At 36.0% G+C, this 16,403-nt stretch overlaps 1 protein-coding gene across 1 annotated transcript in view; it reads left to right on the plus strand.

The window, feature by feature from the left end:
* fa2h (fatty acid 2-hydroxylase) overlaps positions 1 to 16,403 on the plus strand; it is a 73,626-nt gene that overhangs the window by 50,054 nt on the left and 7,169 nt on the right. Inside the window, exon 2 of the mRNA XM_062035458.1 lies at positions 10,440 to 10,559. Within this exon, the coding sequence (XP_061891442.1) occupies positions 10,440 to 10,559 (120 nt within the window). The remainder of the gene's footprint in view (positions 1 to 10,439; positions 10,560 to 16,403) is intronic.

The raw sequence follows: 16,403 nt of genomic DNA on the forward strand, positions 1-16,403 counted from the left end.
AATCTTAATTGCTGGAATGTTACTGACGTCACGTTCGGCTAACGTCGCCGCCCAATGAATACTGATGTTGGTCAAGGTAGTTCGGTTTTCAATGGGTACTAGTTGCCATTTTATCCTTTCTTGAAGAAAAAATGCCCTATACTTGTGTTTTCTGCTGTATAAACCGTTCAAATCGCGGAAAGGCTAAACGTTTCTTCAGAGTTCCTCGAGAAGTTATCAAAAAGGGCGGAAAAGTGCAAGAAAAGCACGCAGCTCACTTCGTTAAAAGTGTGTTTGATTTACTTTTAACAGTTATTATTTCTCACTTAAAAATTATCTTAATATTATTTGTAATTCTTAAACACATGTTTGCTACTAGTGATTTGAAAACCTAAAATAGTTAAGCTTTTACCAAAGGCAGCAATCATAAAAGAATATTTCAGCAGATACACCATGTTGACATCTATAGTTTTATTTTGATAAATACGGGGAAAAACACGCTATTCGAAAATGGCGCGTGCAACAGCAACAAACATGGCATCTTAGACGCGAAGTTAAATCATGAAATGCAACCTTACCCGAGCAAAAATTATGCCTATTTATAATGCATCGTCTAGATACCAATTTCCTTGACCCCGTCACACACAAAGTAGTTGTAGACCTCCATACTTGTCCAAGTTTTCATCTGTTTTGTCGTGTAGAATTGCATCTGGAGCCCAATTGTTCGATGTGTCTGGGAACGGCGTTGCTCGGTTGGTCGAGCGGCGGTGCCACAACTTGAGGGTTCAAGGTTCGCCATCCTTATCATTACCGTTGTGTCCTTGGGCAAGACACTTTACCCACCTGCTCCCAGTGCCACCCACACTGGTTTAAATGTGGCTTAAAAATGTAGATAATGGGTTTCAATATGTACAGCGCTATATAAATATAATTCACTTCCCTATAAATATAATTCACTTCACGCGACCGACATAATCTTTGATTTTTTGCTCATATTTGCTTTTCGCAGTAAGATTTAAGCCTCGCTCATACTCAGATAGTTTGCGTGCAGCCATCTTTGTGTGGTTGACCACCACTGGTTTTCACTTCCGGGAAAAATTCACGTATTGTGTAGAATTACTAAAATTCTAATGAAAAATTTCTGTCGTACCATAATTCATTGTCAATAAAATTGCCGATTTTACCACAAACTAAACATTCTCAACTGCAATAGATGCCTGTTTCAGTGTGAGTAGTGCAAATGTTGTAGTGCATGAAATCAGGGACGTGCGGTCAGGGTAGGCAGCTGAGGCAGAGCTTGTCACTTGTCATGGTCAGGTTTGCAGTAAGAGATGCATAGCGCTGAAACAGCGATTGTCTGGTCTGCTGACAACAAGGTTTCTTTTGCTAGTTACTGGGATTTTAAACACGAGTTGTTGCTCACAATGTATCGTTTATTTAATGGAAAAAAGAATTGTGTGCGTCCCTGGGACACATGGATTGGGAGTTTACTGCGTCCTGAATGGACGCATACCAGGCAACATCACTGATAATTAAATATAATAATACATTTATATTATGTAATAAGATTACTATACAATATACAAATTAACTTGTAGATGACTAAAGCCATCCATCCATTTTTTTAACCACTTTTCTACATAAGAGTAATGGATGACTTGGAGCCCATCTCAGGTGATTTTGGGCAACTGGTCACCAGCCAATCACAAGGCCCCTCAAACCATTTATACGTAAATCACTTTTTTAATATTTACTCAAAAAACTATAACATTTCACCTACATTTAAGTAAGGTGTCAAGTCAATAGGCCAATGTGGTTCGGTAAAATGTTTCCGCATTCTTTTCATTCCTACATTGTCTTTATATCTTTTGCCCTTAGTGGCCCACTGTGTTGTCAGTGTCGTAATGGTACCAGGCCTCGTCATCACCCTCCTCTAACTAGCTCCTTTGTTTTCTCTTTCATTCATGACTATTTCTATCTCCTCTTTCGACACTGCAACCCAGTGGGGTTTCTGACCCCTAACTCCCACCCCACAGGTCCTGGTCATCGACCTTGTTTTTTGCTGTAAAAGTATCATAGACGTTTATTCACTGATTGTTCCGTCTTGAGCTCTGATACATAAATCTGTTTGGTTAGGTGGAATGGACTGCGGTAATGCTTTTAGTCAATAATTTACCTAACACCGCACACATGAAAGTCTGTCAAGGTTCAAAGGAAATATTTCAAAGGGATATTTTTGATAGAGGAGGGCTGTTGTAGAGTTTGGTAGTTGTTTTAACAATGCATTTGAGGAGAAATTGTTGGTGTTGAGAGGACAAATTGAATTACACAGTAATTGCTGTCTTTGTTGATATGACAATAGGCCACCCAAGGTTGGGTATTTCACCTTGCATCTCCTAATAACTGAAAATTAAATGAGGCACACCTTGGATGCCAACAACTAGTAATTGAACTCTTTCTGCCTGTTTGGTTAACAACAAATACTTGTTACCCATCAGATTTTGACACAGTGTTTAAAGAATGTAGATAAAACTTGAAGTTGCCTTTTTTTAAAATAGATAAACAAAATATTAGGGCTGTGAATCTTTGGGCACCACATGATTCGATTTAATTCGATTTTAGGGGGTAACGATTCGATTCTGAATCAATTCTAGATTCAAAATGAATCTTGATTCAAAATGTATACTTTTTAAAATAACATTGGATGCCAGTTCTATGATTAACTACATTCCTCCATAAAATGAATGAACAGCTCTGAGCAATTTTTTTTGTTTTGTTTAATAAAATGCTTCCCAAACATTTAATAAAGTCAAAATGGATGGATTGGCGGAAATACAAATACAAAAACAAAAAAAGGATCCAACACTTCTCTTTTCTAAAGTGAATCTGTACAGCAAATATGGGCATTTATATCAACAATATGATTAGCCTAACTAACTGGACAGGACAGTTTGGAAAAAACCATAAATAAATACATTTAAAAGTCGATTTTTTAATTTTTTTTAATCGATTAAGAATTGTTATGAATAAGAATCACGTTTAATCTGAAAATCTATTTTTTGACACCCCTACAAAATATCACAATATGTCACAATATATCACCATATTGCGATATCGCAATACTGTATCTCATTGTGATACATATTGTGTGATACCCAGCCCTACAATCATTTAATTTGTAGGAAATTACTGCTGCATACAATTCCTGTTTCTGTTAAGTGTCATATAGTGTTGTTGCAGAAGACAACTGAAGAAACATGAATGTAGCTTAAACAATGGGTCACTCTAAGCTTTTTGGCTGTATGTTGTACAGAAAGAGGGTTTTGTGCATCGCCAAGGATCCCACCCATCCTGAACACCATCTCTTTGATCCCCTTCCTTCAGGCAGGATGCTGCTGAGCATACAGAGTAGGACCACCAGACTGAGGAACAGCTTCTTTCCAGAAGCTGTTAGACTGCTGAACTCCGATGGTGCTCTGTAGCAATGGATAGCAATCCTAAAGAAATCCTTGAAGCAGTAAAACACATCCTAAATCATTTAATAGAACATTTTTATGCCTAAAATTAAATCCCAACAATGCTTATTCAAAGTTAAAACGTGTGTATGTTATAGCAAGCATGGCATTAATGAACAGCTATGACTCTTTTTGTTTAGACTAGTTGTCAGTTTTGTAGAACTAGAATGACTTATGTTGGATAGCAAATAGAAGATGTAATGCTTGTTTAGTTTTATTTTGTTTTTGGTTCACATGGAAACCTAACCCAAGTGTGCTTGGAAGGAGCAATGTTTGATTAGCGATTTTGGTAGATCAGTGACATGTACAGTGTCGCATAGTACTGTATATGGTTTGTGCATACCAGACCAATCAAAGGCGTAGGAAGTTTTTGCAGTACATGCTGCTTAGAGCGCAACACCAAAAATTTACAAAACGGTGAAACACATCTAAGGCGACAACATGTCTGCAAACCACTGAAGTCCCAGTCCACCGTGTTTATAATTATTGATGTCGACATATATGATTGACCGCCAATCTTGGCATGAAATTTGAGATCCAAAGATGTCATTTCTATGACAAATTATTCTGTATGCCGTACAGTATGTTGATGTGTTGTACAGTATTTTCAACTTTGTTATCGTTAAGCAACGTGAACAGACAAATAACTGTCTATTTACTGTATTAAAACACATATAATGTAACTTACCTCATAAGAGGATGATATAGAGATTTATTTTTTAGAGCAGCATTGGTACACAAAGCAATTCAAAGTGATTTAAAGATGCATACAATTACAAGAAAGGGGATACAAAAATTAAATAATTAAAGACTAATAATTATTAATAATTAAATATAATAGAGACAAGCGGTAGAACATTTATGGATGAATAATTATCATAAAAATTATCATGAATTAATAAAAAAGTGCAAATATGCACAGCACAGCTATACAAACGTCACAAAGCTATTAGTATATACAATAAAATTAAATGACAGGTTTGATATCGGCTGATAGTTGTTCAGTACTGGGACATCAAGACTAGTGAGGTGTTAACGAGATTTTTTTCACTTATTAATTTATTTCAGGCAATGACACAAAAAAGCACAAGGTAAACAACACATAATAATAATAATTGATATAAGGCAAGAGGTGGGCAGCACGGTGGACCAGGGGTTAGCGCATGTGCCTCACAATAAGAAGGTCCTGGGTTCGATGGAGTTTGCATGTTCTCCCCGTGACTGCATGGGTTCCCTCTGGGTACTCAGGCTTCTTCCCACCTCCAAAGACATGCACCTGGGGATAGTTTTATTGGCAACATTAAATTGGCCCTAGTGTGTGAATGTTGTCTGTCTATCTGTGTTGGCCCTGCGGTGAGGTGGCGACTTGTCCAGGGTGTACCCGGCCTACCGCCCAAATGCTTCTGAGATAGGCTCCAGCACCCCCGGCCCCAAAAAGGGACTTGCGGTAGAATATGGACAGATGGATAATGCAAAAGGTAATGTACAGTATGTAAGCATGATGATCCAGTTTTGCCTGAAAGGGAGTGAGAAGAAGATAGTTTATTTAATCCCACCCCCAGTTCTCCACTCAGTGATTAATACATTGAGTTTCACTGTTACTTTGTTCAAGGATTATGATACAAATATTGTATCATGGTGGCATTACCACAAGTAACAATAATTATTACACTGTAACAATAATTTGTATCAACAATGAAGGAAGAATGAACAATACCAATAACGGTAAGGGACAAAATACCAACAATGGAAATAGACAACATAGCAATAATGGCAAGGAAACATTGAGCACATGTTAACACTATGAGACAGAGTACAACAGCAAGTCAAATTAAATACCCTCATCTCTATATTTAAACCAAACCCAATGTTTGTATAACAGTTTTGTCAGGGTGTGTTGGTGACGAACCCCAAGATGCAGAGAAGGCGGCAGGCATTGTGCGAGAAAACATGATTTAATGTCCAAAATATAAAAAATAAAGAAAAGACACAAACCAGGAACTAGGAATGGACAAACTGGAAACAGTGAACAGGGATCCAGCAAACAGGGACTAGGAACAAAAAGACAGTAAACTACAAACAGCTACAAAATATAGCTTACCGCATACAGCTACACTGATATCGACACGACAGGTCGGAACGACAATAATCCAGCACTGACTGGAGGAGAAGGCAGGTTTAAATAGCAGCTGGCTGATTGACACCAGGTGTGGCCAGGTGCCAATCAGCCACAGCTGAGGGGACAGCACTCAGAGAGACAAACAGGAAACTGAACCAAAATAAGAGTGCTGACAGGAAATAAAACAAACACAGAGGAAAAACTAAAACTTAACCAAACTGTCAGGGACAAGCCTGACAAGTTTAAATCGATTAATAGTTTAGCATTGCTTGTGTTGAAAGCCAGTTTGTTCCAGAGTTTTATTCCGCATACAGACACACAAAAACGTTTACGAGTGGTTTGAGCTCTCGGCAATGAAAAAATATCCAAAACCTCTCAAGTTATGATCCTGCACCCTTGTTATAAAAAAACGTTGTAGGTTAGGCGGCAATCATTTGTTAAATGCTTTATATAAGATTATTGATGTATTAAATTCAACAAGATCATCACATTTGAGCAACTTTAATTGCATAAACAGATTATGAGTGTGTTCTAAAAAAAACAATGCTGTGAATGAGCCGCACTGCTCTTTTCTGTAATATGATCAGAGGATTAGTTGTGTTATGGTAAGTATTCCCCCACATTTCAACACAATATGTAAGGTATGTGAGTACCAAGGTGCATTATAAAGTACTGAGTGCATTTGAATTAAGATATAGTTTTGCTTTGTTTATAATTGAGAGGCTTTTGGAGATTTTTGTTTGAATGTGTCTGACATGGGGTTTCCATGATAGCTTACTATCGATTATTACTCCCAAAAATGTATTCTCGTTTACAATTTCAATTTGGGTACCATCAATACTTATTTTTTGTTCAGACGTTATGTTGCGATTACCAAACATCACTATCTTAGTTTAATTTATATTCAAGGATAATTTATTTGTGTTCATTCATTTTTGTATTACTTTTAATTCTGTGTTTACTGTATTTATAAGCTCAATATAATCACTACTTTAGAACATATTTATGTCGTATGCAAATAGTATACATTTCAGTACGTTGGATGTATTAAACATATCAATAATATACACATTAAACAGTTTTGGCCCCAACACGGACCCTTGGGGGACACCACATGCAATGCTAAAAGTATCTGATAAATATTGACCCATTTTTACAAACTGTACCCTCAATGTTAAAAAACTTCTTAACCAGTCTCCAGCCAGCCCCCTTATTCCATAGCTTTCCATCTTATCTTGTAGAATTGATCATTAATGGTATCAAAGGTTTTTTTTAAAAAACAATAAAGATACCAACTGCATACTTTTTATGCTCCAGTGCATTTGTAATTTCTTCAATAGCTTCAGTTATCGCCATTGAGGTTGTTCTTTTGGACCTAAAACCATACTGGCCCTCATTGATTATATGATGTTTCTCAAGAAATGTTTCAAGTCGAGAATTAAATAGTTTCTCAAAAATTTTGAGAACTGAGGCAAAAGAGAAATTGGTCTGTAATTGGTAAAAGCGTGTTTGCTGTCACTTTTGAAGAGTGGAGTTACCTTAGCGATTTTCATTTTACTTGGAAAGCGGCGCGGCGAGTCTGGAATGACAGGTTACATATACAGAATAAGTTAAGGGTTTTACAATATTCAGTACAACTTTTTGAACCAATATCATGTTGATATCATGGCAGTCACTTACTTTTACACGTCCGCAAAATGTTTGTCACTTCCTGCTCATTGGAGAGGAAGAATGACACATAATTCTGTTTAATAGTTGATTTAGTAAGTCCATTGTCTGGCATATTAACAGCCAACTTAGGACCAACATTTATAAAAAAACAAAAAACTATTGAACTTATTCACTACATTACTCATATTATAATATTTACCAACTTCATCAATAAAGTAATCAGGATATGTCAACTTTGAATATCCTTGTTTGATTAGACTATTCAAAACATCCCAAGTTCCTTTTATATTGTTTTTGTTTTCATATAGTTTTTTTCTAAATAATGTAACCGTTTGCTTGTTCTTATAATATCAGTTAATTTATTTTTGTACTTCTTATATCGTTGTTCGACTTCTTTTGTTTTTACTTTGATGAACAGTTTGTAGAGATCGTTTTTCTTTTTACAGGCTTTATTTATCCCTTTTGTGATCCAAGGGCTTTTTTTAATGTTTTCCTTTTATGAAATATTATTTCACAGGGCAGTGTTTATTATGCAGGGAAGTGAAGATGTCTAAAAAATTACAATAAGTACTGTCCACATTTGGTTCTCTGTAAACTGAAGTCCAATCCTGAACCGCTAAACTATTGTTTAGGGCACAGATTTCTTCCTCAGTTGTTATTCGTTTAGAGATTTTTGCCATAGTGTCTTTGGTTTTTTTGAGATTACAGTCATACAAAGTAAAAACAGGTGAATGGTCAGTGATATCACTTATAAAGTGATATCACTTATAAATAGGCCACTGGTGATTTGAATTCCCATAATGTTAGTAAAAATGTCAATGAGTGTGGCACTATGTGTCATTATTCTGCTTGGTTTTGTTATGGTTGGACTTTGTACATTGTGTCAATGAAGTCATCAACGTTTTTTGCTTGGTTAGATTTAACAAAACAATGTTAAAATCATCACAGATAAATACGTTTTTATGGTTCACAGAGGAAAACAGTATCCATCCACTTATTGAAAGTTTCTATGGTTGAACCAGGTGCCCGGTATACACAACTCATGAAGATATTTGTTTTCTTATCATTTAAAATGTCCACTGTTAAACATTCAAATAATCCATCGTCTGCTCTGGTCATATTTGTTAAAACTTAAAATTGAACAGATTTATGAATGTACATAGCAAACCCCCCCCACCCCCCCTATGTTATTTATTCTGTTTGTATATCTGGTTTTGCACAAAGTGATCGTTAAACTCGACAGTTTTAAGTTGAAATACCTTTATCATTGTTGAACCAGGTTTCAGTAATTGCTATTATGCTAAATGGATAAGCAAATTTTTTCAAGTAAATCTTGATAGCCTCAAAGTTAGTGCACATGTTTCGACTATTGAAATGTATAATTGACAGACTATGTTCTGATTTTACACTGCTTTCATATTGTTCATGGGTAAAATAATTACAGTTTTTAACAATCGCAGAGAGCAAATTATTATCAGTGTCTATCTCAATATTAGTCTTTGCGTGCCATGCTCTTGATACTCACACATTTCCAGTTCTTTTGTTGATTTTGTAGGATCTTCTGTTACATGTCCATATCAATACTTGGTGTGGTCTGTGTTCTTGTTGTAGATAGCATTGAGATGATGTAAAAGTCACAAAGCTGCATTGATACCAATGTATCAATGTCAATACTTATCAAGATCTTCTATTTTCTTCACCACCAAGACTTTTCCTTCCTCCGGCGTCCCATTTAGTTTGATGAAGATCTTATAGTTAGTTACCCAGGTTTGTTGAATCTTGCTTTGCTTTTTAAGTTGCCGTGCAATCCTTGCTATGTCAGCATTTTCCTTTGTCAAGTGTTCATTCATGAAAACATTTGTACCTTTCAGTTTGCATCCTTGTTTCAGTAGTGCCATTTTCTTTTTCCGATTCTTAAACCTCATGATGACGGCTGGTTTGTCTCTGGTTCTTTGTGGGCAGTGGGTGACATGCCTTGATGTGCTCCAGGTCCATCTCTATCCCCCTGCTCTGGAGATAGGAAGCCACCTGCTACTCCACCGACTGTGTCCCTGGGTCGCTGGGCCCCCTGCTATCCGTGGCCACTGCATGCGCGTTTTGAATGATGAATGATGTGTTGACCACATCATTCATGCGGGAGTTTTGCTCCAGCTCTTCCACTCGCCGCTCTAGGTCCACAATGCGCCGGTCTTTTTCCACATTCTGGAGGCCTAGCTGTTTCACCTCCTCCAGTAGCCCCAGAAGCTGCTCCTTCTGTGCTCTGAACGCAGTCACATCTCTGCACAGGGAGTGTAGTGTTAGCTTCATCTCCTTGAACTCGGTGGAGACATTCTGATAGTTTATACACCGAAGCATCCAGTAGCAGAAGAAATCCACACCTCTGTATCTCAGGCTGCTAACGTTAGCTGGCTTTGATGTGCTAGTTCATAGCATTGACTGACACGAATTGCAAAATGTTACGGCACAGTGACACAGTGAAGCCCTTGACCCGATCTACAGTACATAAAGGATGTTCTGGTTTTGCACAAAGTGATCGTTAAATTCGACAGTTTTAAGTTGAAAATAGTCCGACTCATACAAACTCCGAACAGGAAACAGGAAGTGCCAAACAGGAATGATGAGTGAATTATGGTAACAAACTGTTTAGCATAGACTTTATAAATCTAGTGGGTAACTCATCAAAGCAGCATGTTGATGGACTTAGACTGCAGATGATCTATTGGACTGTTTTACAGGAGTGCAATGCTGGCTGAAGAGTACCTTTTGTTTTTCTGTGAATTATTGCATTTTAATGCCTTGAACTTGATCATGAAACATTTTTGCAAGCTTGCATTTATATGTTGAACATAGTTTGAAGGGAAATTAAACTTGAGGGTTTGTTATTATAACTGTAGCAAACAGGACACACATGTTGTTGCTACAGTTTGTGATGATTTCAGAAAACTAATATACCCCTTGTTCTACACAAAGTGTTGTTGAACACATAACTATTTTTTGTAAATGTCATAAACTTAGATCTTTGAGTTTCTCTGTTTAGCTTTCCGGCAATCCCTTTTCTGTGCCCCGAGCGATTTACTGTACCTGTTGTAATCTTACACGGCTACTTTTCACTTAAAAGGAAATGTTAATCTTTTTTTCTTGTCTCCTTTTTTTAGACTCTGAGAGACAGAAGAAAAGCCAACCAGCAGATGGAAGAGAAAGCAGAAATTACAGCTGAAATAAAGGAGAAAGAAGAGGATCCACACAATTGTTGCAGCATTGTAGACCTGGATAAGGTACAAAAACTGCTTTTGAGTTTTAAATCATCTTCATGAAAGAACAAAATGTAGTATCCAACTGGTAGCATAAGTGGACAGTGACGGTTTGTGTTTACTTAAGTGGGGGTAAATGGTTGTAAGGTTGTTCACCTTGCTTTTCTCCAAATCTGTGTTTTTACTCCCTGGAGTCTGTGGGAATGTGTATCTCATCTACCTTGATACCAAGATTCACTCAATTTAGAATATAGTACATTAGATTGTCCAAAGTTCAGTGGGAAGTTAACAATGCCATAATTTGTCCCAACTTTCATGAATGATTGACCATAGACGCCTAAAACAAAATCAGAAGGTCTATAAGGTAATAGAATTCCAACAATAAACAGTTTACTCCAGCAACATAGCGAACATAACTAAACAACCCTCCGCTGGTGTCTATATCATATTGATAATATTTGGAAAGGTTATGAAAACACGGTTTGCTTTGCTTTTTTTTTTCCAGTGAGCTGTCTGATATTGTGAATGTGATACCAAATGGATGTCTTCAAACATGGCTGTTTCCTTTTGTCTTGTGTTCCTGTCAATATTAGACACGGAAACCAGCATAGTTACCTTTTGTTCTTACCAACAAACACACTGTACGTCTAGTATTTCCCTTCATCAGGATAAATATGAACCAGTGATGGCTGGAATATTGGTGGTTGGAGGTGTATTAATGATCCCCAGGAAGATTTTAAAAACAATTAAAAATAATTTGCCAGGGTCACAATACCACTGCTATTAAATGGCAACGTGGGATTTGGACACTTCTTATGTGGGTTTATGCTTATTTTGGACTTGAACCTAACCTTTCAAAAATGATGACTAGATTGTATTATTATTTTGTCAAAAATAAAGTACTGTGCTTCCTTATATTTTGGAACAGTATTTTATCTGCCCACATAAACATATCATAAAACATGTCATATTCTTTACTGCTCGCTAGTGTTACCATATCTGAGTTATCGTGTAGAAATATTGGGAAAATAACTACAAAAGTACGCCTCATTCAATAACCGTGTTATAAAAAAGATCAGTTAAAATAATACATAATGTTGGATATAAAGAACATTTAAATCCCTTATTTATTGAATCGAACATATTGAAATTCAATTATATAGTGAATTTGCAAACCGCTAAAATTATGCACACAGCCGACAATGTCCTGCTTGCTACCCAAGAACGTACAACAATTCTTCTCAACAAAAGAGAAATATAACCTCAGAGAAAAATGTAACATATGCTCGTTACAACACTTAAAACCTTTAGTATATCTGTATGTGGAATTAAATTATGGAAGGGATTAAGTAAAGAGTTAACCAAACAATGTACTAGTATGATGCAGTTTAAGAAACTGTTCAAACTTTAAGTGTTTACAAAATACCAAGAAGAAGAACCATGATAAATATTTAGAACTTATTGATAATCATATTCATCTCATTATAAGAAATACAACCTACTTCACTATTCATTATTTATTTATTTTATTGTATTTTAATTTTATTATTTACAGAGTATATTGTGAATAAATTGAGAACAGGAAGCGAATAAAAGTGTTAGCAATTGCTATATGATTTAAAAAGGGTAGGATTAACTAAGCTTTGCTTCTTCCTACTCCTTTTCGAACATGTTGAAAAGGAAAACTGGAAATTGTGATGTATCGTGATTCATGTTGTACTTGTATGCATGTTCTAAATAAACTCAAACCAGAACCATAACCATATTTCGTGCTTGTCTTAAAGAAAACACGTTTGCCATTTGTCAGGCATGATTGTGAAGTAACAGCCAAACTAGGGTTGCACAATATAGACAATATTTGATATAAATTGAGCAGACGATTGAGCTTTTAATACTATAGTTATATCCGGATAATGCACGTTGATGACACATTCAATCTGTGTCTCACAAATTTGACAGTGACAAGAGAACAACGGCGTCCTCGCTAGCAAGCTAGCAGCTAACATCCCTCCACAGTTCAAAGCCGTTTCGAAGTCAGCAATCCTCGCCCTTTTACTGCGGCAACTAAACTGTTTTTTAGAAGTATGACTAAAGGACAAGGACTAGCTAAGCACGCGTCACACATTGTAAGAGGATACAATAAACCAAGCCAATCGCTAAGCTAGAGCTTTTGAATATAAACAGCAGTGATGGATCGATACAAATATTGACAATAATCGTACCAAGTAAAGTATCAGTGTATGGTCAATACTACAGTGATTCGATTAATATTTTTTATTATAACAAAATATTTTTGTTTTTGTAATTGTTTACAAACTCAGGAAATAAGTCCCTGATTTTAAAGGGGAACTGCCCTTTTTTGGGAATTTTGCCTATCATGCTCAACCCCTATGGAAGACAAGAACACATGTTTTTCTTTTTTATGCAATCTAATTTATAATAAACGGCAAGTACGAGGTGGCTAACAATGAAGCCATAAAGCTCTTTAAAAACATCCAAAAACCGCCAACATTATTCTACTCAGTGGCCTAGTGGTTAGAGTGGTTAGAGTTAGAGTGTCCGCCCTGAGATCGGTAGGTTGTGAGTTCAAACCCCGAGTCATACCTAAGACTATAAAAATGGGACCCATTACCTCCCTGCTTGGCATTCAGCATCAAGGGTTGGAATTAAATCAACACAAATTATTCTCGGGCGCGGTCACCGCTGCTGCCCACTGCTCTCCTCACCTCCCAGGGGGTGAACAAGGGGATGGGTCAAAAGCAGAGGACAAATTTCACCACACCAGTGCGACTTATATATGTTTTTTTCCTTCTTTATTATGCATTTTCAGCCGGTGCGACTTATACTCCGGAGCGACTTATACTCCGAAAAAAACGGTATATATGTTTTTTTCCTTCGTTATTATGCATTTTCGGCCGGTGCGACTTATACTCCGGAGCGACTTATAGTCCGAAAAATACGGTATATATGTTTTTTTCCTTCGTTATTATGCATTTTCGGCCGGTGCGACTTATACTCCGGAGCGACTTATAGTCCGAAAAAATACGGTAGCTCTTACAACTACTGCTACATGTTGCTTAGTGTTTCAGTATAGTTGGATCTGCTTATCACTCAGCTTCTAAAACCTGTAGGTCATCCTCTGTATATTCAAGCTATAAAATATTAGGTTTTGGGTCATCATTTGTCCCAAAGTAGTCATTATTGGCTCTCGTAAAGTCTGCCATAATTAGTAATAGTTGTTGATTTTGAAGGAAATAGTAAATGTTGTGATTCGTCTGTAAAATTAAAGCGCTGCTTGAATGCTTAAAATGACAAAATTACGTAAATATTACATGTTATCATAAATGTGCCTGTTACTACGTTACATATATACTTACAAAATGTATATATAAAACGTTGATGAAGGTTTTTGGATATTTTATAGGTGAAATAGATTGAATCCAATTACCTTCATTGTTTGTTGACCCTTTCTAGTGTTTCTTTACAAAATAAGAATTCATAGAAAAAGAAAACATATGTGTGCTTGTTTCAAATAAGTATTGTGTGTGATAGGCAAAATTTCCCCCAAAAAAGGGCAGTTCCCTTTTTAGGGCAAAAAAACACATATACATTTTTTTTTAAAAGAGCCAATATTAGGAAATAATTAAATGTATAATTGTATTTAATTTATATTATTACACCATCATCCTGTGTTTTTGTCTGATTATAATTGTGATCAAAAATGTAATTATTAAATTATGTTGAAAATGTAAAGTATAAGCATTTTGTAAGGCCAATACAGACCCTGTAACTTTTTGGCATTTGATCGATACCTAGATGTGTAGCATCGCCCAAAACTAATGCAACGTATCCAAACAGAGAAATAAGTGCCTTTTACATTTTTCTGATAAAATAAAAAAAGAAACAATCAATTTATAATAAAAACTCCACAAAGTCAAAACCCACGGCATGCTCGTTGACTCAAGACTCCACACATAAAAACGTGCCTTAGCTAATACTGTTGGTCCTACGACAAGTTATAAATGATTGCTTGATAAAAAAAATAAATCCAGACTCCAAATAATCCCCACACTCAGTACAGTTGCAGTTATCCAATGTTGTACAAGTGATAGCACTAGCAAATTAGCACTAGAAGGGTGAAGGAGAGTGCACAGTTGCAATGGCCTCGTGGGAGTATAGGACAATGGTTAATTAAGTGCAGTTATGGCAAGTCATTGACTAGTCAGTATCAACTGAAATTTCACAGCATGCTGGACTGTGGTTACTTAAGCGGAACATCAAAGACTGAGCACAATTTGTTTCTGAATGTGGTTAGACCTGCAATAAAAAAAAAAATCTACAGAAAATAATGCAAATACAATTGGTCTGTTCAAGGATTAAACAATAAAACCTTCAATTGGTGTAGGATTCAAAGACCGGTAAAGACTGTCATCAGTAGAATATAAAGACTGTAACTTAATCTTAACTTTAAGGACGGGTAAAAAAAACAAACATGTGGTTGGAAAATTAGCCAATATTGTCCTAATTTTCAAATCCCTTGAAGGCACTTTTTAACATCTGATTTTTTATTTATATATTTAATGGTGCATTTCCCCCCAAAACCTAGTTAGGATTCCGAATTGTTTTGACTTTAAGTATCCCGCTCTATTTACACAAGCTGCACTTTTACAGTAGGTAAAAAGGCCAGCTTGTCTTTGTCCCTGAAGGAAGTTTTGGCATTCAAACTTTCTTACCCGGGTGATAATCTGTGATCCTCTATGGCGGGGGTCGGGAATCTTTTTGGCTGAGAGAGCCATGAAAGCCAAATATTTTAAAATGTATTTCCGTGAGAGCCATATAAAAAATTTTAACACTGAATTAGGGTTGTACGGTATACCGGTATTAGTATAGTACCGCGATACTAATTAATAATTTTCGGTACTATATTGCCTATGTTAGAGTAAGTTTCTTACAAGTATCATTCCTGCAGGACGAGGAATAGCTAAACATGCTTCACTACACACCGTAGCTCACCGGCATCAAAATGTAAACAAATGCCATGGGTGGATCTACACCTAACATCCACTGTAATGATATCGAGTACAGGCACGTATCTAGTCGATACTACTATGATTACGTCGATATTTTTTTGGCATCACATCTTCTTTCGTTTAAAAAAAAATTATATTATGTTTATAAACTCAAGAAATATGTCCCTGGACACATGAGGACTTTGAATATGACCAATGTATGATCCTGTAACTAATTGGTATCGAAATGATACCTAAATTTGTGGTATCATACAAAACTAATGTAAAGTATCAAACAACAGAAGAATAAATGATTATTACCTTTTAACAGAAGTGTAGATAGAACATGTTATAAGAGAAAGTAAGCAGATATTAACAGTAAATGAAAATGTAGCTTAATAATTCATTTTCTACCACTTGTCCTTGATTATTTTGACAAAATAATAGAATGATAAATGACACAATATGTTACTGCATACGTCAGCAGACTAATTAGGAGCCTTAGTTTGTTTACTTACTTCTAAAAGACAAGCTGTCTTGTATGTTCACTATTTTATTTAAGGACTTAGCTGCAATAAAAAGCACATGTTTAATGTACCCTAAGATGTTTTGTTAAAATAAAGCCAATAATGCAATTTTTTTCTGGTCCCCTTTATTTAGAAAAGTACCGAAAAATATTGAAATATTTTTAGTACCGGTACCAAAATATTGGTATCGTTACAACACTACACTGAATACAACTAAATACGTGCATTTTTAAGCAAGACCAACATTTTTAGAGTATAATAAGTCTCTTATTCTTTTTAATAACATTGTTATTCTGAAGCTAACCAATAACAAATACAATACTTCTTACCAT

This window comes from Entelurus aequoreus, linkage group LG24 (genome assembly GCF_033978785.1).
Source record: "Entelurus aequoreus isolate RoL-2023_Sb linkage group LG24, RoL_Eaeq_v1.1, whole genome shotgun sequence".
Classification (NCBI taxonomy): Eukaryota; Metazoa; Chordata; class Actinopteri; order Syngnathiformes; family Syngnathidae; genus Entelurus; species Entelurus aequoreus.